Genomic DNA, 25,948 nt, shown 5'->3' with positions numbered 1-25,948 from the left:
TGTTCTGGGATAAGCTGTCTAGTATTACATTGACAATTCTTTTTCGTAATGGAATGCAAATGATATATTTTCAGAACAAGTTCTTCTTTACTTTTATAGTGGTCTTTTATATAAACTGTATTTTTCTTCTTTGTCAGTAGGAGCAACCATTTATCAGGGATGCAAGCAAAGTATTCAAAAACAAAGCTGTGTCAAATTTTGTTCTATATTAAAAAAAGTATTATTTTTCTCCAAACCATACAGGTGTACTGTACTAGACACCACCCATTAAACACCTGATGATACATGACTGGGTTCACCAAATTTGAACATATTAAAAAAGGAAAATACATTTGACAGAAATTACCTTTGCTTACAAAAGTTTATTACATACAATCTGCATATTTTTGGGCCAAGAAGAGTCTCCTCCCCAGAAGACTTTTACAAATAAGGAAGAGATAAAAACCTGATGCATTATTGACCGTGTCTGCAACACTCCTCTAAGTGCACCACAGGCATTTTGATGGGTCTTTAAGGATTAGCTTGGGTTTCTCCACGGACATAAAACTCCATCCCTTGGTGTCATCAAGTTAAAGCAAACAAATAACAACAACAACAAAGTCTGCAGCCTTCACCATGAGGTCAAAGGTACCATCAGTGCCAAAAGCAGTGTTACAGAGGATGAGGAAGTAGACAACACATGTAAGGTGGACTGAGCACTTGTTACTTTCCCTCCTGAAATGAAATGTAAAGTAATTAAGAAACAAATGATGCAAATGGTTCTCATTACATTTAGATACTAACTTTTTCACAAATTTATATTCTATTACCCTCAGCAAAGGACTAATTTTCAGGCAACGAATTACTGTGTGAGAGCTGCAGTCACCAAATGGGCTCCCTACACAGATGAGATTTTATGATGGTACCTACAACAACTCATATTCAGGATCCTCATATTCAGTCTGCAAATTAATAGGAAATTCCAAAAGGATAGATGGTTTTATGCCTTAATCTTCAAACTAGCATTAGGCTGCAGAAGCTGCCCTGAGTCACAAATCTTTGCACTAGAACTAGGAATGAAAGCCAGCCCTTGATCCCTATGTTTGTCCAGAGGAAGAAGCAGTCTTCGACCCATTAGTCCAGTGTTGATTTTTGATCATAGCAGTGTCTTAAAGAAAGCATGTGAAGGGGAACTGTGTTCTGGGGTGGTAGTGGCAACAAGATTGGAAGGGAACCAGACTGGGTTTCTTTGGGCAACAGTTGTCCTAAGTGAAACTAATGTGATATGCATAGTCTAAGCAGATGGAGGACTTTGTGGCCTAGAATTATGGTTCAAAAGAAATGTGAGAGAAATATTCCATGCAGTAGGGATTGGTGTCTTCTGCATTCTGATGATAGCACGGCAGTTTGTGACCAGACTAGAGCTGAAACTCTAGTCCTAGATTGAAATTTCAGGCTCACACCTTTTGCTTAGTGCTCAAGGACCAAAAAGAAATATTTAATAAAATTTTAAAGTGTTATCAGTTGTTATAATTAGAATTCCTTGTTGTGTTTAGGCAAAGATTATGGTATTTCTTTGCTGTTCTTGCCACTAATACTCCCATCCCTTACTTACCTTTGTAATATTGACACTTTAAATTCTTGATACTTAAAAATCAGAGTAACTGAGGAAAGAGCAGCTAGACATCATAATTTACCTAATGATAACACTTTAATACTGCTATAAGTTAATAATTAAATAGCAGTAATTATGCAAGGGAGTCACTGGAACTTACAGACAAATCCAGTTTATTCTCAAGCAGGCACGTACACAGGGGTCAGCTACCTAAATACATACCACTTTAGCTGTGTTACATAGAGCACCTCTGACTGGTGGTACAGAGTGATGTTTGTATCCTCTAAGCCCCACATCACATCTGCCAGCTCTGTTTGGGATGCCTTAAGACATTGCAGATGTCCTTAGGAGCTGATGTCTTAATACTAAAATTCAGAAGATTAGCAGACTTGCTCTCAAGGCTCCACTGCTGGACTCTATGGATTGCATCCCAGCTAACTATATTGCTATTTGAGACACCAGTGCATATATAAACATCTATAGCTCAGGCAGGTTTTTAGATATCCTCAAAAGGGAGAGGTTTCCTATAAAACATCTTCTTTGTTCATCAACCTCACATGGTTGCCTTAGATGATTTTAAACATCCCATGTGTCACTAAATACCTTTGTTTCAGCATAGAACTAAAGACTCAGATCAATGGTTTTATTTAATAGCTAAATAATTTTGACAACATTGCTTTTCTGGTAGAGAATAACAGAGTTAATGAGCGTTGCTATAGTCACCATGCTTTCAAATATAAATTTAACTTTACCTGAAAAAGATGGAACTCTGATCTGTGGACTTGCAGTCCCATCCCCTCCTTCACTGACTGCACAGACCTCAATGATGTAGACCCCAACATCAGGAAGAAGGACCACTGCAGAGGTTTTCTGTGTTTCTATAACTTGGCTGTTGCTCTGTCCCTCTTGCCGAAATAACACCTGTGGTGGATGAAGCAGACAGTGATCACAGTGGTCATTCAAGCTCTCTCATTTTGTGTAGATAACACAGTCACTACAATGTTAACTGTTGCATACTTTCATTAGGGAGCTCTTGACATTGCATTTGAACAGACTTCTGCTTTTACTCTTCCCTTTCTGCAGTGGCTTCAAAACAGTAATAGCAAAATGTTTTAGAGATTCATGAATGTGGAAGAACATAGATTATGACCTAGAGCAAAGACAGAAGACTTGCCTTCTCCAGCATTAGTTGTTGCATAACTTTATGTCCAAAATCTCAAAATGTATTTTGAATTCCATTTGTTTCAAATTCTTATCACAAAGTTCATGTTGATATTCATATTTTTGGCTCAAGAACCCAACTTCAAATGTTAAGGAAATAGCCTGAGTAATGTATTTACAGTGTTTACCTTAGCTGGCTAAATCAACTGACAACAGCTCAGATCTGTCCCTGCATTTCATGTGAAACTTAATACAAATTTATGTCATGTGGGAGGAAAGCAAGTCAGCACGTAGCTGTCTTTTTGGTATTTCTGCATAAGAGTTTCTGTTCCCAGAGAAAATTGAAAAGGTCAGAGAGGTGTGAAAAACCAAAGAAATCAACTCAACTATTTCAGAATATCAACTATTCTGATAAAGGTTAGAGCAGTTTCTGGTTTATTTGAACCATTTTATACTCTCTCAGTGATATTTCCTGATGAATCAGAGATATAAGATTGTAGTCTCTAGAAATTATTTGATAGGGGCTTCAAAAAAACAGACTTCTCTAAAAAACCTTAAATCCTTCTATTCTGATTTAAAGTATTGCAGTGACTTCTGTTTTTCATGACTTGTTATTTAAGTGTCAATCTGGATTTTAATCTTTAAAACATCAAAACTTTAAATTGCAGATGTTACCATCACTGCTGTTGAACATCACGAACATGATGACAAAACAAACTGAAGTACTTGTGTTTATGCTTCAGAAAATACACTAATTTTAATGTAAATTAAATATATCTCATTATTATGCATTTCTCTAAATCCTACTGTAAACATTGTTGAATTGAAGAGTTATTAGGAATTTCATTGCTGTCAGATATTAGTAATAGTCTCTGCTGACTCAGAGATGATGTACTGACATCCTCAGATAGAGGGAAGTCAGATAGTGTTCAGTATTTGAAAATCAGAACTCAAAAATATGTTGGGGCATTTCTCTCACTTTAATTTTATTTATTTCTTCTCACAGTGAAAGCTGATTAGAGACAGTCTGTGTAGAATGCTTCACTTGCACAGAGGAACAGGAAAAGGAAAAAAGCCAACAAAGAAGAGGAGCAATTGCTTGGAAGAAAGAAAGGTGAACAAGGAAGGGGAAGAACTAACCTTGTATCCCATTACATCAGATTCATTAGCTAGAGGTCTGACTGGCTCCCACCCAAGTGACACATGTGAGCCATCCTGTATCCACATAATATTGCCTGGGGCTTGGCTGGGAGCTGAGAAGAAAAAAATAACACGTGCGTATATGTAGTTTTATAGGTAGTTTCTCTAAATACAAAAGAAAAGTATTTTAATCTTTCATTATATTTAAAACTGGCAGTGTTACCAGGCTTCCAACTCTAGATGGAATCTTTAAGATTTATTTTATCAGCAGTGTAATTTAGTAGATTATAGTGTATTTATTCCACCCACCCCAGAAATTCCACAGAGTTTATGAACTTGAACTCTTTTCTCTCCCTTTGTATGAAATGCCTTGTTTTCCAGGAAATTAACCTTTGTTATGAATGCAAAGTCATATGAATTCACGTCTAAACATCAAAGCAAAGCCATGAATCAAAGCTATGCATGATTCCTGATTGTTATAGACTCTTGATAAATAAAAACCCAAAGGGAAAGAGGTTGTTCCCTGATTTTTGCTTTTAGCAAAGGTACTGAGATTACTTACGGGATTTCTTGGTGGCTGCATGCACAGCAGTGCTAGGTGGTCCATACCCTGCAGCATTGTATGCCCTCACTGTTAGGTGATATAATGTGTTTCCTTCTAATCCTGTCAGAAGGATGGATGACTCATTTCCCTCTGTTTTGACCTTTTCTGCTGCTTCTTCCTGCTGCATGTCCTTCCAGTAACCCACCTGCCAACAAGCAACAAAACGAAGGATTAATATAGGCACCTGGCAAGCTGATGCTGCCAGATGCTTGTGCTTGTCATCTTGTGGAGGGTATTTTTGCCATTCATGCCTTTTTCTGATCATCAGACCCCTTTAAGCATATGGGATTTGCAGCTTGACCTCAAGCTATGCAGTGCTGTCTTCTCCAAAATGGAATATTGTAGAGTGACCCAAAGCACATGGAATAGCTGTGTGCTGGCACAAGAAGAGGTTACTATAAGACAGAAGAGCAGAGGGTGAACTTTACCAGGGAGATCTCATCATTGAAGGACACCATTTGAGAAGAACTCATCCTCTGGTAGGTCACCAGAATATCTATGTTCACCCTGGAAAAGTCTGACTGCATCAGTTAAGAAGTGTTTTGAACAATATTCACTTCCTGGCCTGGTGCAACTCAGATTCAGGACACTTCTTATCCAATGAATAGGCAGCAACAGAACAACAACAGAAGTATTTCAATAATCTGAAAAATCTCAACAGAAGAAAAAGAGGGAAATGGATTCCATTTTAGTTCTTGGATATAAACAGTTTTCTGGTAAATGAAGTTTTGATAGTATGTTTCTGCCCTTCCTTTTCAGACCTAAAATGAACTCCTAAATTTGGTGGTTCTTAATTCTTATTCTTTGGTATCTTTAAATTTATCATAATCTCAGAGAGGTTGTAAAGCTGAGCTGAGAATTTGGCCTGTCTCTGCCCTGAGGGATCGAGCATTGTCTGGGCATAACTGGAGAAAATGTATCTAGGGGAGCTATACAAGTAAGGTAATTCTCATGGGGCCCTATTTTGCCTAACAGGAGATGTTACTAACACGCCTTTCAAAGACCTATACTTAGCTTACTGCTCTTCATTCTGAGACCTACTTGCATTTCTCCCACATTCCGACCTTTTGTGTGAAGCTGGTTATTTCCTAATAAGTTATTTACATTGTATCAGGATTACTTTTCCTCTGAGGAAAAAGGACACGGACAAGACAGAACTCTTGAGAATGTCTCCCAGGAAATTGTGAACCAAAAAAATCCCGAGGGGCTCACAGTACAATAAGACCCATGAGCACAACGCTGACCTTTTATAATTGCATGAAACGAACAAACAAAAAATACTGCAAAAACAAAACATGAAAAAATCTGGTTGCAAAAATATACATTTGAGGGCCTATCACTTCACTTGAGAAAAGTGCCTCTGTTAACTTTGATTGAGGGTTTGTGTCAGTTTGTGTAGTTTGTGTCAGCTCACAGTCTATTCTTTCAACTGTAAAATTCAAGTATTTGTCTTTTGTGTGTGTGCCTGCATTATGTTATGTTAAAATGCTGTTACTTTAAGTCTTAGATGAATTACAGCTCAGTTCACAGATCTAGCTGCAGTCACCATTTGTTCTGAAATAGGTGTGATTCATGGAGGTATTTTGCTGGATGAATACTTGACCGAAGCTACTGATACCTGAAATAACACCTATTCAGAGTCAGTTTTCTTTTCTTGAAAAGAAAAAGGAATCAGTAACCGTTTATTCATATCTTATTATTGAATCTCCAATGCTTATGATCTTTTGGGCAGTCAGATTCCTTTCATTTTACTTGTGATGCATCTTTACAAATTTGATGCTACAATGGTGAGAACTGCACAATATTGAGCACTGGATGAGCAGTCAGTGAGAGTGAACATGTCCTGGAGACCCTATTATCCAGACAGTGCAGTCTGCTGAGGATCCAATAAGAAAAGGGTCAGAAAGGAAAAGAGAGTTGACTAAGCTTTACACAGGTGAACAGTAGCAGGGGTGGATATGCAACTGAAGTTTTCCTGCTTTATCTAAAAAAGCCAGGAACAAAATTACAAGTAGCTGTGTTTATTCACAGGGCCCACCATGTCCCAGGTTGGTGAAATGGTCATGAATTAACTTTGATCTCTTTATTTTTAATTTTTTGTGTGTGTGTGTGTGATAAAAGATGCATCCATTTGTTGATGGCCAAAGGAAAGAAAACAAAAAAAATTGGTTATAAAAAAAAGAAATTCCAATGATTGTTGACTGAGATAGATTGTGTGGGGATTTACATTGATTTGAACTGAAATGAAGATACTTCTGATATATAAAAGTGATTCTATATATTAAAATAGAGGATTTTTTTTAATTTTAACTTCTCTGCATTTGCTGGTTCTTTTAGAATCTTATTTTCTGTAAACTTAATTTAAACTACTCAGAGGGCATCTCTAACACAAAACAGGTTTTCATTAATGATGACAATGAATATTGATAATAGCATGAAGCATAAATCACAAAAAAAGTAGCCCATATTTGAAAACTGAAAAAAAAAAGGAGTGGAAAAAAGCATTTTGTCTTTTAATGCATTCTTGGTTTTGAGGTTTTACAGTTTTTTCTCTTGTTTTTAGCCAAATAATAGTAAACTTTAATACCTTATTTCCAGAGGCCCGTCCCTTTGAGCTGGAGAGGAGCAACCTGCTTTGCTTTGGTCATGGGTTAGGCAATAGCTAAAAGTAAATCTTAGTAAAAAACAAAATAATAACTTCTTTCTAAAATTCTTCGCCTCTGATAGTTGCAGAACACTTCCTTGAAGTTTTAAGTTTGAAAGTGTCTTAAATGACACTACTCTTTTCTCTAAGTGGGTTTCTAGTTTATGCAGTCTTTGCCATAACTTAATCTGATATAATGGCAGATAATCTTCACTAAATGCAGTAAATTCGGAGTTTCTGTTGACCATGGAAAACTAAAGCTACAAACCAAGCATATCAAGAAAGAGACTAAATTAAGTAGAATTTCTGTCTTGCTTTTCCAGGTTGTGTTTAAAACATCCATATGCTCCTTCTAAATTACATCAAGGTGTACTTCACTAAATGCAAAGAAAAAGAATCCCGTACCATGTAGATATAATTATCAGTTCCATTGTAAAAATAGATAAAGTGAAGCTAAGAAGCAGCAAAATATTGAGTAATTATCTTTGAAAAGCCATAATATGGTTTTATTAAATAAACGCTATAGTAAATGAAGTTATTACATCAAGTAATCATCTCTGAAAATGGCGCTCAACTTTTTTTTTTGTTGTTGTTATTTTTGGTTTTTGTTTATTTCTTCCCTTCAAGTTGATCTTTTGATTGTATTAGCCAAACTCCTATCCCTCAGAGGAATTCCAGCAAAAAGGACATGAGCTTTTTCATTTATACTTTAATATTAGCCTTGTCTTTTTGGAAAAAAGAAACCCAAAATATCTCCTTCCGGTCAGTAACTCTTTCTGCTTTCCTTCCTTACCAGCAGTGAACAAAGAAAGTATTGCCTTGGGCTCAGACAGATATTATAACTTTCAGCTTATAGGTAGCAAACAATAAGCATGAACAACACACTGAATTTTTCCACAATTCTGACAAAGTTTCTGAGCTTCTTCCACTTTATCTATAGCTGGCATATATTTAGTAAGGTCGGGCAGACAACTGACAAAGCTGTACTGAAGGCAGGAATAATATGTGCTTTGGAAGATGCAAATGAGGGCAGCAAACCTTGCATAAAACTCATGTGACATAACAGTTAACACTGCCTTTCAGGGATGACAACGTGAAACTCGACAAGTTCCTTTGCCTTTCATTACTCCTTAGTACAAAGTGCAAGCAGGGCCAGAGTGAAAGTGGGTCACTGTGAACTTGTCCACATTTAGTAATATTCTGTCACTTTTGTTGATTAAAGCCCAAACATTCCAGTGTTAAGGAAATGGCCGCCCCTTTTATAATGCTGTTGCCAAAAGGCCAGAAATGTGAAGACTCTGCAGGAGGCTGTCACTGCTATGATGACCACAGCCAGAATACGAATTGAGATGTGAAAACTGAGTGCCTAGTCAGATTATTTTGCATTCAGATTGAACTGAAGGCAACTCTTTACTTGTGTCCCACAATAATTCTGCATTAAGAAATAATAAAAAGAAAAGAAAGAAAAAAGATTAATAATTATTCCTTTAAATAAAAATTACTGGATTTCTGTGTGTTATCTATTTGCTGTTTGTGGATTAAAGGAGTACTAAAGGCTTTGTTTTGCATAGCACTGAACAAATGATGAACTTTCAGAATCAGTTTTGAAATCAAGAGTCTTCCCAACAAGTGAAAGAGACTCTTAAGAAATAAGGAAAACATAAAGCTGTTCTGTAATTCTGGGGTTTTTTTGGAGGGGATGGATTTTAGCCCCAGTGTCTTGCTACACAAACGCCTTTCCTTTTTGCACTGTGGGGATGCTTTAAAGGCAAACTGTCAGTTTGTTTGGAATACTGGGCTGATAGTGTAGACTTAGTGTACTTAAGTGAATATTGTAATGCACTGACTCACTGTACTGATCCTATAAATCATTGCTTCCTTTTTTGATTAAATCCTTCCCAAAATTAGAATTGGAAAGATCTAGCGATGCCATCATTGGAAGTTATTCTCTCATGCTGAATTCTGCAGAACAGCAACATTTATGTTTACTGAGTAAGTGCTGTTCAGATTGTAATAATTCCAGTGAAGGTAGAGAAGAGCAAACTACTCCATGAAAGATTTGTCTGTTAGAAAGTGGGCAGAGGAATTCGGGTGAAATGAATAAAGACAGAAAGGGCAGGATGGGGTGGGAAGGGTGGGGAGGAAGAAACACCCTCATCTCCCCAGATAAAAGTAGTACCTTAAAAGGCAATACTACTTAGAAGGATCCTCTAATTCCTTTATGGGAGGAGGTACAAAGGAGCAGTGAATTATTTTTATATTTCATTTTTTGTTATGTCAACTGCAGGTCCTTGGCTTGAAATATTTACTCTGTAATCTTCATGCTATGATCCTAAAATTGGTGTACAGCAGAGGGACAAGCCAAATTATTAATAAGGCTCAGTGTTTGTAACTTCTCCCATATCAATGGGTATTTTCAGATTTGTACCTCAGAAATCTGTGAGAGACATAGACCTGTCAAGTATTATTGTTTGGGTCAGAATATGCCAAACTCCAAAGATCACAGCACTTTCCAAGTGCAGAAGACCACCTCTGACACAAAGCAAGCCCACTGTCCTACCTGTTACAGCCATCTGTTGCTAGGACACACCCATAGGGCTAAGGGAAGTGTCATGCAACAAGCAAGTAAAGGCAAAATCCATTCACATTATGAAGGAATGAGTTTCTAGAGAAATAATTTTCACTTTTAGAAAGAAAATCTATTTTTATTTTAAAATATGTAATATATTTTGATTGATGGAATGAGGATAAAAGTGAAAATAGTAGATATTATTTAAAGGCTGTTAAGATATCTGAGAAAAAATAACAAACCAGGCACCTTTCTGAAAAGAAAAAAAGACAGGGTGCAGCAAGTAAGTTATTTCAGATGATAAAGGACTGGTCTCAAGATTGAAGTCACGTTAGTAACAAGTGGAACACTTCAACATGGAGAGGAATAGTATTTGCAAGATTAATACATCTCTATCAGATACAGTTTTGTTCTCTTTATAAATACCAGGTTTAAAGGTAAAATGGTCAAATATGACTTTTCCTGCATGAAGTAAGCTATGTGCAAAGGAATAGAAACATATTTAATGTAAGGATGAAGCAGGAGAAAAGAACAATGAAAGAAAACTGACAGAGGGTTAGCAGAGTTCAGCATGCAGACGTAGATGGGAAAAAGAACCTGAACAAATGCTAGACCTGAGGGGACATGCCAAAGTCACAGCCCATTTGGACTGTGCTAGATATTAATAGAGATATTGGTATCCAATATATCAACAGACTACAGAAGCAGGTAAAAAACATATTAACTGGCTGTGTCTGAGCTATGAGGCATATGCACTGTCCTGGTCATGGCTGGCCAGCTTGAAAAGAGCTGGAGAAGGTGTTGGCTCTGGTGCTGCCCAGACACCTACATTTCCTTCCTAAGGTTATTAGTGACAGTCACCAGGCCCTGGAGTTGCCCAGACATGCTACCAGGGAGACACCCTGTGCTAGTAGATCACAAGATATCTTTTGACATCCACATGATTGGTGTCTACCTCAGACCTACATGTTTACCCTCTTTTCAGTGCTACTGCAGAAAATTAGAGATGAGTCAGCACTGTCTAAAGGTCTAAAGCAGGACAAACCACCTGCATCACAAAACCAGTTAATTTGGTTTAGCTGGACTATTTAATGAGGATCAACACAGCCTGATCCACAAGGTCAGCATGGGTTGTGGTGGTGGCCCAAAAGAATAGACAGGTGTATTGTTAGATCTGATCCATTTCAGGAGGTTTGGATTACAAACTGTATCCAAAAACGCAAGGACGTCCCTTGCCAGGGCTGGTTCACTCTCCCAAGTCAGGAAGGGCTGTCTCTAAGCAGAGTTTTATCCATGGACTGTGCAGTTGCTGCTTCCCTCCTAACATCCTGTTGTTATGGTCTGCCCAGCAGATGTCCCTCGGCCACTGTGGGATGAGAGTACATGGATGCAGAGGCTTTCTCCTTTCTCTGTGCTGATTGCTGTCAGTAAATAACAAGTTTGAACTGGTCACTTAGAGCTGGAAACAGTCAATACCTAATTTTCCCCAGCCTGTGAATGATGCACGCTGGGTCACTTGCAGTTCTTTCAGCTCTCTTTGAAGTGACAAAGAGATGTTATAAGAACTGGTGTTGAACTGTTTACAAGTACAAATAAATAAAAAATGTTCTGGTGCTATAGCTGTGACTGTTGTTCCACAGCTAGCGGTACTAAAATGAGCATGATTCCTACTGAAGTTTCACTGCTGAACACGTTAACAGAACACAACACTCGCAAAAGCAACAAGACTTCTCATTATGGCATTCTGTGTTCATACCTCGAATCCCTGTGGTCTTCCTAGACTTTCTTTAATATGTTTCCATGCAACAAGAATCTCTGATACAGACAAACTCGTAGCTTTGACATCGATGGGAGCAGCAGTGGGTTCTGTATTAAGAAAAATGAAACAATAAACCTCCACTGTAACAGCTTGTATTTATCAAAAACACTACGTCTGAAACTGTCATTTACTTCCTTTAGTCTACCTTAATACTCACAAGAAGTATGACACTTAGAGGGAACATGAAAAACTGAACAAGATGAAGAGATTATTATTGTTGTATTTCTATATTTGTGTCATGCTACATCAATATCTCATCACTGATGATGGGTGCAGCAAACTGTGAAAGAATCTCTTGTCTGTGATTTTTTAAAAAAAGCTTTAATATTTGTATATGTGTCCCCTGCCTCCACATACCCTTTTCACAGCCCTAACTGCAGGAGTAAATGGAGCATTCATTCTATTTGTGGCTTCTTAGTGCCATTCTGGCAGCTCAGGATGAGCAACACCTTGCTGAGGTGCTCAGTTAGTCCTGCCCTGGGGCAATAGTGAGTAGTGATACACAGCGCTACAGTGAAATGCGATGTGAGAGATTTTTTTAGGACTGTGTTATTATATCCTCAAAATCACAGGCACCGATGTTCGGGATGTGCAATCTTCTCTCTGCTGTGAAGCATTTACTGTTTTAGGCCTGCGGTGCACATTTTTATAAAGGTGCCAAGACCTAAGGTTTGTCCCTCTGATTACCTGTGTTTGTTAACATTGGCCCTCTGTCCGTGTTTCTATATCCATACTATTAATAAGACACTCTGCAGTCCTAGACTCCTGATTATCTGGAACAGAGGATCCTTCCTGTCCTCCAGCCTGGCTGGGCATCCTTTGGCGATGCTGGGGCATGGCCAGGATGCTCACCAAAGGCTTTAGGATGCTTTGCATACCACACTTGGCCAACAGTGTTGTCACGGGCATGTTTGCCCTTGTACTTTCACATCAATGAACGATTCTTAGAGGCCCAGCTTCTTTCAGTGGTTGGGAAGTTGAGGAAATGTCCCCAGATATTTGCCATGACAGGCTTTTGCGCACCCCACCACTCAATTCTATCACCTGTTACAGTACGCTGGGAGTGATGAGTGTCCAAAATTGTCTTATATAAACTGGGACATGAGTCAAGGAAATCTTGTGAGTCTTTTGCTTTGTTACCTAAATATGACTGAAAACTTTCTTAAGGACAAGCTGTGGAGGTAAGGCTTCTACATATGCTGTGCAGCACACAATAGGGTGTTTCTCCACCACTCTGGTGTAGTTCACGTACTCAGAAAAAAGTGAATTCACATTCCCTCTAGTCATAGAACCTGTGATTTCTTCCTTGGCCTAATGTTCCTCATTTTATTTCTAATGTGTTGATCTATTCCTGAAGAGCAGGCAGAGGTCTTGGGTTTATGTCATAGGGAGACACATCAAAGAGCTTTCTGAAAAATGGGGTTTTGGGGACTTGCTTAACAAGGTTACAGAAAAAGGGTCTTCTTCCAGAACAGCCTGAGATAAAATGATATATTTTTCTCAGTCATCAAACCACCTAATATTTAAGATTCCTAATATCAGTGTTGACTTGTTAGCTAGCCTCCTTTCGTTGCAGATGTTGTTCTGGCACTGTTGCCCTACGATATTTTTGACATGGCTCATACAAATTTTTCATCCCTCTTGATGTGACACTTTTAACGTTTGTTACTCTTTTTTGTTCTCTTTTTAATTAACATCTGAAGAAAAGAAGTAATTCTGATGTGATACAAAGTGGGATTTGCCAACAATGAGTATTACTAAGAAGTATAAAATATGTTTGGAACAATTTAGGTAATAAAGAATGAAAAAATATATTCAAGAATAAGAGAAATGATCTTTCAAATTCAATACTGAAAGAATTGCATTATGAGGAAATATATTGCTCATAATATGATTTTCTGTTCAACAGTTACATCCTGCTTTCTATTTTATGTACTACTAAGATTTGTGTGGCAAAAGCTATTTTCTAGTTTTTGTAATATTGAAGCAATTACCTCGTTGTCAGAAAAGATTGCAGTGGGATAAATAATTTGAGATGTACACAAAAATGTTGGTTTGTAGACTTTACATTTTCTATAAATGCAGGTATCATTTCCTCTTCACAGCATTCACTAGGAGTGGCTTATACATTGCTTGAATAGAAACATGCAATATTTTCTGATATTTTAAAAAATTGTTTTCCACAAATGGAGCAGAAATAGCTTGGATTTTTTTATGTGGAGAAAATGTATTTCTCACATATTCAGAACTAATTCATTGCAGTTTCACTGATATTAGGCATGGAGAATAGTGTTCAGCAAAACAACAGAAATTATATATTTGGGAATAAGATATATCATGACTGTCTGGAAGTTTTTGGAGACTAAATAGCATTTTTTATTGATTCAGATATGATGAGGACCATATAATTTCTGGTGATATAATACAGTCTGTGGTTCACTCCAGTGTCATGCTTTATTCTCTGTGTCTAAAACTAATGATAAGTTTGATAGGTTCATTAGCTTTTTCTATTATGCTCACTGATGTTATAATCATATTATTTTCTTCAGATCATGTCATTATGCTAAACCTATAGGTGTCTACCTAAGGTCATACTTTCTGAAAAAAGTAAAAAGGCCGCCTTTAATAGTCTCTTTAATATTCCCTGTTTGAATTAAAGATGCAGTACACCAAATGCCCAAAAGGCTGTGTGTATGTCCATGAAACACTGTCTTCCCCTGAGTTGCAATCCCACTTTAAAGAAACATGATTAATATGTTGGTCTTTGGGAAGGCTGTAAAATGACAGGACATGCATTTACACTAATTTCATTGCTAATGTTCAGAGAGGGAATCCTGAATTTTGACACTGGAAAGCAAAGAAAAGAATTACTTACTAGCCCTCAGTGTGTTGAATCTGTTTATGATCTTAAAAGACAAGTCCAAGAGCCTACTCAAATTTATGTTGTTTTAATTCTGTGGAACAGAGCCTCAGTCAGGGCTACTCAGCCAACTACTTCATATCTGTTCAGTTCTTATTTTGATTCCAAAAAGGATTTTTACAAAGTAGTCTTATTCAAAATTCGAGCTCTCATTTGAAACTAAGAACCTCAGTATGAGCAATTGCATTATGACTGCAGGCAGTTCTTTATAGCTGAGATTTTGGGATTTCAGCCAGGATCTATTTCTTTGATAATGCCTTTCTGTGGAAAAATCCACAAGAGATATATCAGAAGGAAAATCAGGAAAAATCATCCTTCTTGTGTCAGCCTCTAGGTAAAGAAAATGGTAGCGTTTACTTCTTTCTAGAAATAGCTACATGGACTATCTTCCAAATGAGTGTACTTTTTCTATTCCTGAGACATGGGGGACTCCACCAGATCTGCAGTGAAATGTCTCTCTGTAAGATATAGAACTTTATCCAGAAGCTTGTGCTCAAAAGGTACTGATTTCCACGATAGCAAAACAAGATTACTGTTTCCAGGACAGGCCTTCAGAATTCTCACTTTTCTACAAGCATTTTGTTTTCACCTTTTGTCTGACCAGTGTCTTTGTGGAAGACTTTAAAACAGAGAAAAATTTGAAGAGTATTGGAATGAAGTATAAGTGAAGACCTCTGCCCTGAATATTTTTGATTTAGTGCTGAAAATACTCTTACTTGTCGGGTAGAACTTCTGAATTCTTCTCCTGAAATGATGCTCTCTTGCACATTTTCTCACAATGTACATCTTGCTGTGACTCTCCCTTCCCAATGGAATAACCCAGATTTATTACACAGCAGAGTATCACCTGAGAATAAGGAGCTGCCTTATTCCACGAAGAATTTACCAGAGGAGTGTTGCCATCTTCATGAATACAAAGGGCTTATTTCCATCAGGTGACATGGCAGACAGTTACCTTCAGCACTTGGGAAGAGCATGTGCCCCTTATATTGGTTGCACATCTGCTTCCCCTGGGGCTAATGCCATTGATCAGAGGAGTGTTTAATAAACTCCTGCATGTCAGGATTGTGATTTCATTCTTTAAAAACTCATTGGAGGCAGCTCTAGCTGAGCTTTCACAGGATCTCTCCAGACAGATCATTTGGCAGAATCAGGAAATAACCCTCTGTAGTTTACAGCTAATCTGCCAATTAGTTTTCAAGTTCACCTCAACTCCAAGTAGCTCAGCTTCAGCTACAAAATGAATCACAGGATTTTACTTCATGAATTTAAGATTTTAATTAAAGACATTGAGGTTGTATTCAAAGGTGTGAAATTGCATATTATTTCCTCTCAATGAAAAGAAAATAGTAATTTATTTGTCTAAATATGGAGAAACAAAATTGCAAGGGCTTTTGTATGGTCCTTTGCCTTTCAGATAACTGAGAGTTTTGGATCACCATTGGCTCAATGAATTACCACAAATCCATACAAAGCGAGAACGAAAGCTCTGTGCAGTATCATTGCATCTTGTATGTATTACAGAAGTGCATCTGGGGTCCCTCAGGAGGTTTTAAACAGTAAGTGTGAGAGTCTTCAGGCTTTAACCTGTATTGCTCAGGGCTTTCTATTTCCTATATAGAAGTTTTTAGTAGCATTCATTACTCCATTTATCAAAATTATAGATCTTTCAGTTGTTGTGAACATAATTCTGTCAATGCCTGAAGGAGAAATTAGATACTGAAATGAACAGAACTGATCCTATATCACCCATTATGACAATCATTAGCAACAAAAAAGCCCCTTTAAAAAAGACCTAACTCCTCTTGAAAACAGTTGGGTTCCAAGAAACTTGTTTCTATGTCCTTTTATATTCTTATCTATTTCCATACTGTGGAATACTCTAAATCATATTTATCCTTGTTCTTTTAGGCTGCATCTGTACTTGTAAACTAAACAGGGACAGAGAGACAAGGCACCTGCCTGAGCATGGACATACAGCTGTCTGTAGCATTACACTGATGCCATCATCTCTGTTTACTCTGGGAAATTTGTGCTGTCCCAGGATGTGACAGTTTTATCAAAGTAATGCCCTGATGCAGATGATTTGAGTCTTCCTTATGTGTAATTTCTACCCATCTCTATGAGCAGAAAAACAGTTTAAATTTTATTTATGGTACATTTGAATAGCAAATTCTGAATTGTTTAGTTTGGAAAGGGTTGAATTTCTGACAATTGACAATACCGGGAGTTTTCACTACAGATGTAAAAATTTTCACTTTCACATTCTTATTAGCTATCTTGTCTATATAAACTTATTTATTTAAAATAAATGGTAAAGTTCTTAATTATTGTTGTCCATTCCTTGATTATATTTGACATCAATTCCTTATTTACTTCAATTTTTCATGCTTTATATAATTTCCTAATTTAAAAAAATAAGCTTCGATTTTTGTCTATAGTTATTTTTATCCTTTTCAGTACTTGGATTGTATTATGTATGCTTTTTACTTATTCTGAATATCGTTTAGAGGGTACATCTATAGATCCTCAGATGTAATGCTCTGTTTCACAAATTTACCATTTCTTGCAGTATAAACTTCAAATATCTACTATTTGTTTAGTGCAACAAACTTCTATTTCTAGTTTCAACTGTTAATTCCAGTTAACAAAATAATGTCCTGGTTTTTAATGGTGATGTATTCGACTCTTATTTGTATGATCAGCTTTTCTATATTGTCCTAATTATTCATCAGAACAAGGTTATTGTATTGTTATTTCTTCTCATTTAGTACTGGATAAAGAATCTGCTAATTAGCACAGCCAGAACACAAGGTCATTAGTCCTTACTAATTAGTTTTTACTATCTAAACTACTCTGAACAGCTAAATTCTCTCATAAATAACAGCATTCTTTAATATTTTTCAACAATTAAAAAGGTCTTTCTCGGCATCCAAATTGATCAGGGTAATCAGCAATTGACCTCTAGCTTCAATTCTAGTTTTTTTAATTGTCCTTTTCCAAAATTACATGGAAACCAAGGTTATTCTATTTTGTCCAAACACTAATTTTGCATTTGGTGGTACATTGTCTCATCATCAGCATGTTATGATACCCAATTTCTTACTTTTATTTTGTCTTTCTTATGTAGCTCAATTGTCTAGCCATGCTTGCTAAAGAAAGACAGCCTGGACATCACTGTTATTAGCACAACTTTTTCCATCTTCTTGCCATCACCACACATAGAGAGTACATATGGTATTCCTTGATACTGAAAGCTTGTATTAGTAATCTTGGAGTTCTTCGCACGTCAGTATTTAGGTGGAATGTAGTCATCAATAAAAAGATAATGCATAAATGTTTATGTTGTAACAAACAGTGCTAAGATTGCTTTTGTTCTTTGCTTTATTTTCAGGCTCTAGTACCTTTATTTTTTTTTTTCCTGTGGATCAAAATATTCTGTATTTGCACTGAATTTCAGTGCTGTTTCAGTATTTTCTAGTAAGGATCTGATTCCTTATTTTCCTGGCAGAAAGTATGGTCAGAAGATTTCTCTCTGTTCTGTTCATGATCCTTTTTACTCTCATGCCTGCACACTGCAACCTTTCTCCTGGCAGGTAGCTTCATTTGCCAGGTTCTCATGTTCTCATGTGTCTTTCTTTTATTAAAGTTTTCCTTCATGTAGGGTTCAGGCTTGTCCTTCCCTGCTGCTGGAAATGTCTACTGTCTCCTTCTGCTCTGCTTTCTTATTGAGGTAACTGTGCATCTTTTTTCTATCCTGCATCTTTTGAGCATCATCCTCATTCCCTCTTCAGAACTGCTTCCTGGCTCTCATGATCCCTTTTATCATCACTACATATGGCCTCTATTTTTCTTCTTTTCTCTCTGATTGCTTGCTTTTTTTCCTTTCCTAAGTTTTCCAGGAAAGGCTTCTCCTTCAAACTTTCCTACTGAATTAAGACACCTTTTCCACAGAGTCACACATATATTTGCCTTTTTTTTTTCCTCCTTGGGTTGTATGTCCGGTTTTATACAATCTTTTTAACTGATTCTCCATTCTATTCTCTACTCTTCCATTACATTCATCTGCACTTTTAGCTCCTGGACAGTCTTTCCCCTGAACTATATTCTGGTAATGATTTTTACGAAGTCAAAAGACCAGTGAGGGAGGAGAAAGGTCTTAAAATAGTTATGAACAGGTAGACTTGACTCTTCAACTTTGGGTCACCACTATCATTGATGTTTGAGCAACCGCTGGTGTAATTCTGTCTTCTAAATACATATTGGGTCTTTGTCCAGGTGGAGGCTGGTGACAAGTGGTGTCCATCAGGACTCTGCCTTGGGACCAGTGCTCTTCAATATTTTTATCAATGAAGGGTGAGATCAAGGGCACCCTCAGCAAGTTTGCAGGTGACACCAAGCTGAGTGCTGCAACTGGCACACCTGCAGGAGAGGATGCCATCCAGAGGGACCTGGGCAAGCTATAGAAGTGGGCCTGTGGGAACCTCATGAGGATCTGCACCTCAGTTTGGGCAGTCTCAAACACAAATTGCAGACTGGGAGAAGAACCAAATGAGAGCAGCCACGAAGAGAAGACGTTGTGAGTTGTCATGGATGAAAAGATGGACACGAGCTGTCAATGTACCCAGAAAACCAAACATGTCCTGGGCTGCATCCAAAGCAGCGTGGGCAGCAGGGCCAGGGAGGGGATTCTGCCCCTCTGCTCTGCTCTGCTCAGACCCCACCTGCAGTGCTGCACCCAGCTCTGGGGTCTTCACCAATAGAAAGATGTGGACCTATTAAAGCAGATCCAGAGGAGGGACATTAAGTTGATCAGAGGGCTGGAGCACCTCTCCTGTGAAGACAGGCTGAGAGAGTTGGGGTGGTTCAGCCTGGAGAAGAGAAATCCCCAGCGAGACTGTCTAGTAGTCTTCCAGTACTTAAAGAAGGCTTATAAAACAGGCACAGGTGCTTTATGCAGGCACATAGTAACAGGACAAGGGGGGATGGATTTAAACTAAAAGAAAAGAGATTTAGATTAGAAAGATATTAATTACTGTGAGGTTAGTGAGCCCCTGGAACAGGTTGCCCAGAGCAGATGTGAATGCCCCATCCCTAGGGCCAGGCTGGATGGGACTTTGAGCACCTTGGTCAGTGGAAGGCTCTCTGCACACTGCAGAGTGTGTTAAAACTTGATGATATTTAATGTGCCTTCCAACCCAAATTACTCTGTGACTCTATAATATGATCTGACTTAATAGACAGAAAAATATTACCCAATCTATTTACTTCTCCAAAAGTGCTCAGTGTTTTGGTCAAATTTCAGAGTGCTTTTACTTAGAAGGCAATGTTTTAAGCCCTTTGCCCCAGACAGAACCACTTTAAGCAATCAGAGGGTAGTCTGTTTTGCTCACTGAGGGAACACTTTACTCAACACCACCTGCCCAGCTGCTTACTTGAGAATAACTCAGAGTCACTACAAAAGGGCTCTGAATGTGAATCAGAAAGCACACATTATTCTGTCACAGTCATACTGAAGGAGATGCATTCATTCTTAATAAATACGTGATTTCTTCATGGTTCAGAATCTGTCCTGTGAAAACTGTTTCTTCCAGTGTGCTTAGCAGAGGCAACATGTTTTAGACAAATTTGTTATGCCATTAAACAATTGTAGATCCATTTGTAGATGTGAAAAAACTTGTAATTTGTAAAATAAAGCCTCATTTTAAAATAATTTTATCCTATTGCTTTCTCTAGATGTTTGCAGAGTGAATTGGATGTGTGATGAAAAGCTAGTAAGCAAAGGGTTTTCTGGATCAGCCCTAGGACCATATTATATTGTACTGTCAATTGTTATTTAATATCTACTTTTCAATAGAAATCCTTGAAAAGTTGTGCTTTCAGTTGTTTAGCTCCTTAGGTATGACAGTCCATACCTCTCTCAAAAGCAGTTCCCCATTTTCATAGCAAAATGCAATGTCTGTGGCCCTCAATCTTCATATTGCCCAGAATTTAGCTATAATAAACTGTTTCATTACTCCTTTAAATTTTCAGTATATTACCTTGCTCTTTTCTGGAGGAAAACTTTTTATAAGTTAATTTTGTACTGTAATACCACAGCATCCCATATTTTTCCTGAAATATAAGTATTGTAAAATATAATGTACAGACATATACAAAGGCTGAATTAGCAAAGCTATAATGGATAGGCACTTTCAAGTTACTCAATTAAAATCAGAAAACTTGGTTTCTAGAGAAAGTCAATTTTAATATTCTATTAAGACCATTTGTAAAGCTCATATTTTAAAACAACTGATAGAAAAAATTGTTTATATATTACTAATTATTCTATTTCCACTCTTGTCCAAATAACAAGCAAAGATATAAGGATGCATTATTACAATTCAGCATTCACCTTTTGTTAAAATAGGTTTAGCTACTAAAAAAAAAAAATAAAGTGTTTATCTCCCTTCCTTTGCAAAAATTTATTTGCAAAGAATTTTCTGCTTAGAGTATGAAATTATTTAAAAAATAAAAACATCACCATCGGCCTCACAGTATCAATTTTCATTGAGGAACAGGGAAGTCAATTGTATGATTTTTAAATTTTACTGTGCAATTTTTACATTTTGAAATGTAATTTTTTTTTATAAAAATACTTGGCAATCCTGATTGAAAAAATGAAAAAAGCCAAATTACTGGGACTGCTTTTAGCAAAACCAGCATCTCCAACCTCTGTAATTACTGTGTGAGAATAGTAGTAGACAGTGTCTGCTATATCATGGTTCCAAATTTAAATTATTGTGGGTTAATATGAAACAACATTTAATGTTTTCCAGCTTCATATGAAATATTATTATCTTCATATTACTTTTTCATGGATAGAGTATGAAATTACTCTCATCTGCACTAGGACTATGCTAATTTTATTCCCTTAATATGTGACAGTAGAATAACTCAAGATAGTATAGTAAAGAAAAAACTGATGTTTATGAATTTCAGTAATGGAGCTTCTGAAAATATTCTTCTGGATAACATTCATTTACCTTTTTTGTGTGTGGGAATTTCCATACATTGTGTCCTGTCAAAATAGAACAACTTCTTTTATTGGTACCAATTAGTGCTTGTTGGTTGTTTCTGTTTGGTTCTTTTCTGCCCCTCAAAATACTGTTTAGAATTTATAGCAATTCTCAATAGAAATTTTCAAGAAATATTTTTCATTTGTTCTTGGGAGCTATTCCTATAATTTGCATTGGAGACTGGGACATTAATGCAAAGTCAGAACTTTCTACTAATGAAATAAAAATTAAAACTAAATTTATTTCTGTGCACTTTTAGAATGTGTTAACCAGGAAATGAACATTCATAAGTGAATTTATTTATTCTTGGAGCTGTTGTCTGATTAACCCAGCAAAAAAAGGATCATGATTCTCAGAAACATTAGAAAATAGCATCTTTTCTTTTCTCAGTGCTAAAGAAACCCTGTCTAAAATTAAGACTAACGATTTCATATGAAAGATGAATTTTTTTTTTCCCTAGGTAATCTTGGCAAGTTAGATCACTTCCTTCTCTGCAAAACCTGTTTAATGTCAGCACTTCTGCAAAGAAATTTGTAGTTAAGGGTTTAAAAATTCATTATAAGAGGATGCTTTATATATGAAAGGCCTAATATAGCTCACAAAATGCAATTTAACTTCATGTTGAACTGACCTCCTTCAGCTGAGCAGATGACAACAATAGGGCTGAAGGGACCATCTCCTTTGTTGTTGTATACACCAACTTTCACCTCAAAAGGAGTCAGAGGTGGCACACTTTCATCTCTGTAGATAAATTTTGAGGCATCTGAAGATGTCACCATTTTTTCTTTCCAGCCACGAGTTCCATTGGGTCTGAAGGCTACAATATATCCAAATCCTTCTCCACTCTGAAACTCTTCTGACACTGGCTGAAAAATTAAGTTCAGAAACTTAATTATTATAGTTTAGTAATTTAGAAAAAAGTCACAGTTCCATTATAGGATTTTACTTTCCATACCTGTCCTCATAAGGACAACAGCTTCCAAAGAGAGTTTCCTCACCTAATCGTTCAAAAATTTTTGCAAGTCTTTCCTTCTCTTAGCTATTATTTCATCTGGTGTTTACAAAAGATTGAGAAAAATCAAATAAACCCAAGCAGTAAAACAGGAGGAAAAGCCTGATGAATTAGTAGAACTTCAGAGCTGATGCTATAATGTCTTCTACTCAAACCTCATGAAAATCCACAGTACTTTGAACTTTTAGAAAATATTTAAGGGTAGTATTTTGTGTTCATGTGTTGGCAAGATTTGTTGTAAGGAAACCCCAATAGAATACTCTTTACTTTGGCCTCAAAGAAGTTAACATGAAACAAAACCTTTAAACAGAAAAATCCCTTACCTCCCATGCTATTACTAATTCATGTCGCCTTCCACTTCTGCCACTGACGTTAGCTGGAGGTGTCTTTGGCACTGTGTGCAAAAAGGGAAAACAAAACAAAACAAACCAAACCAGAATATCCAAATTATTGAAGCTTTCCCCATAGTAATAAGTCGCTGCAGAGGACATGAGACTCTTAAATCAAAACAGAAATAAAAACATAGCACTCTGTGGTAAAGAAAATTTCCTCATGCTTCATTTCAGAGAATTGCACACACAAGATAGAAAAATGAAATTAAACATAAGATGAGAATGAAAATAATATTGGAATAAAAAACTGCTTAAGCACCAGGTCTTTTGCAGATTGGTAAATCTTTTTTGAACAAACAACTTGATATGCCAGCAAACCTGACATATTACAGATTTCAGTTAAAATCTTGGGGCATAATTAATAATGTCTCTATTATTTTTCAGGTAGTTACTGATTTAGAATATTTTAATTATTATAAATCTATTTTTCATTGCTCTACTGGGGAGTCAACTTTCAGAAATTTTAAAGCACCTAATCTCAAACATCCCTCATGATTTCTTGCAAAATGCTGGAAGCAGTACTATCCACAGTTCTTGAAAAACTGAGCTCTTCATTGCAGCTTTAAAGCACATGAGCAATGGATTAAATTCTTTAAAGTAAACTATAACTGTCATCACCATTTTTATTTAGATTATCATATTTCACAAAAAAAGAGAAATGTCAGTTGTTCCACAGGAATTGTATAATTTCTTTTACCTTGTTTAGTGCCTCTAATGAAACTCCTCAAATTCTTGCATTTATTTACAGTGAGGAGGCAATACCTGCATTCTCTATTTGATCAAATTTGTTCTAAGATAAAAAATTTTAATTTTCTTCTTCACAGCAGTATGTAGGTCATTGGTAGAAATGTACCATTAAGTGTTTAGGCCTTATTGCATGTTGTTTAGCTTATTTAATGAGTAGCACTGTGCTTTTGAACTATACAAAATAAAATGCATTTAAATAAATGTACACAGTCCTCTCTGTTTCCTGTGCCATTGCTAGCCGGAGTTCAACGAAAATGCAGTTTCTTTTAGAACCTGTTGTCCACTTAAGACTTCAGAATTCATTTGGGTAGTCACTATTTGAACTCTGAATTCCTCTACAAAGAACAGAAGCCCAATTCTGCTTTTCTTCATAAATGATACAATCCTTCCTTCCTTCCTTCCTTCCTTCCTTCCTTCCTTCCTTCCTTCCTTCCTTCCTTCCTTCCTTCCTTCCTTCCTTCCTTCCTTCCTTCCTTCCTTCCTTCCTTCCTTCCTTCCTTCCTTCCTTCCTTCCTTCCTTCCTTCCTTCCTTCCTTCCTTCCTTCCTTCCTTCCTTCCTTCCTTCCTTCCTTCCTTCCTTCCTTCCTTCCTTCCTTCCTTCCTTCCTTCCTTCCTTCCTTCCTTCCTTCCTTCCTTCCTTCCTTCCTTCCCCTGCCTGCCCTCTGCTTCCCTCCCTCCCTTTGACATGGTGAAAAGTCAATGAAGTTTTCTTTTCAGAAACAGGACTTCTCTCTGGCTTTAAAAAAGGAGTAGAAAGAATACAATCAATGTGCAACAGTGTGATGAATGTTCAAGCATTAAAAGATGCAGATGAAGACTCATCTGACAGTTAATTAACATCCAAAAATTATGATGCCATCTCTAATGGAGCATATTTAAACCTTGTTTAGCACCCATTTTTCTCTTGCCTTTCTAAGGTATTTTTGAGTAAATTATAGAGACAAATGGAGTTTTTATGGAGGTGCCTGCCACATTAGAAATGAGAGAGTATGCTGTACTTCTTTGAAGCATCCAATGTGATGGACTTATTTAACCTGCAGCACCATCTTTCTAGAGTTTTCTTGTTAACAGCATTGCAGACTGTGGCCTTATTTAAATGAATAAACGTTAAAAGAATAAAACTGTCAAAAGGATGAATTTCTTTTGCACAAAACTAAAATGTACACTCTCACAGTGAAACACTTTCAAATGAATAACCATTAAAAGAATAAATGTGTCAAAAGAATAAATTTCCTCTGCACTGCAGCAAAGCAGTTAGAGGGAGACAGTTTGAAATGAGTAACTATTAAGTGAAGAAAACTATTAAAAGAAAACATTTCTTTTTTTTTGCCAAGCATCAAGGCTGTACATTAGCCATGATTTCAGCACCTTCTCCTTTATATCAATGTTATATCTGAATTGACTCACTCATGGCTTAAGTTTGTTGCTGTGCAAGTAATGACTTCCCAATCTTTATACAGTTAATTCTTAGCAGCGGCACTCATGGAGGTGCACTTGCACCAAAACCAGAAATATGATGTTTGAACTTGGCTCCCGGAAACAGGATACATGAGCATGGGGAACAAGGAAATTGGGACCTCTTTTGTTTAGGGATTATCAAAGCTTAGAAGTTTGGTAATTTTCCTTCTGAATAAATACACCCCTGCACTTAGCACAAAAAACCAAAAATCTTGAAATGAATGTGCCAGGAGTTTGATTTGAATGCAAAGAGCAGGACTGTTTTCTTACTGTTCTCTGTTTTCATGAAATTACTGCGATATGCTGGAAATGAAAGTCAAATTAAACTCTATTAAAACTTATCTCCACTAAACCAAACAAAAAACCCATTAATTTTTTCTCTAAGAGCAGGCACAGAGAATGTAGCCCTCAGCAGTCCTACAATGCGTCTGACAAGATACTTAAGATATAAATGAAGAAAAGATGATATGGAAGGATAAAGCTTATACAAGAAGCCATGACAACTGTTTAATAATTCATGTGTATCTAATCATTACAAGCTAAATATGGAAGAAAAGCAGAGTTTTAATTTAGGACAAAATACACACATAGAATTGGTATTGCTGAGGATTTTATATATTGGAACTGTGGTTATAAGGTGCTGAAAAATGCTGATGGTGTCATCTATATATTTTAAACTTGTATTTAAATGTAAAACATTTAAATGGGGAAGCTTTTGAAGTGGTGGGTAATACTTTAGCTATGAAATCACAAACATATGGGGTAGATGCTCACTTTCCTTCCAGACTTCCATGGTGTCCAAATTTTTGAAAATTGCTCTCTGTTTTATG

At 36.8% G+C, this 25,948-nt stretch overlaps 1 protein-coding gene across 1 annotated transcript in view; it reads right to left on the bottom strand.

The window, feature by feature from the left end:
* Nucleotides 1–610: 610 nt before the first annotated feature.
* The window catches only part of CNTN5 (contactin 5), a 267,712-nt gene continuing 242,374 nt past the window's right edge, over nt 611–25,948 (bottom strand). The window contains exons 17-23 of the mRNA XM_062514906.1: nt 22,845–22,915; nt 22,141–22,375; nt 11,469–11,578; nt 4,458–4,644; nt 3,896–4,008; nt 2,347–2,515; nt 611–714 (exon numbers count right to left, since the gene is read on the bottom strand). Coding sequence (XP_062370890.1) covers nt 611–714; nt 2,347–2,515; nt 3,896–4,008; nt 4,458–4,644; nt 11,469–11,578; nt 22,141–22,375; nt 22,845–22,915 — 989 coding nt within the window. The remainder of the gene's footprint in view (nt 715–2,346; nt 2,516–3,895; nt 4,009–4,457; nt 4,645–11,468; nt 11,579–22,140; nt 22,376–22,844; nt 22,916–25,948) is intronic.

Source organism: Cinclus cinclus, chromosome 2 (assembly GCF_963662255.1).
Source record: "Cinclus cinclus chromosome 2, bCinCin1.1, whole genome shotgun sequence".
NCBI classification, from domain to species: Eukaryota; Metazoa; Chordata; class Aves; order Passeriformes; family Cinclidae; genus Cinclus; species Cinclus cinclus.
Note: the sequence above shows the minus strand (reverse complement) of the source record. Positions and strands in the feature narration are given on the sequence as shown.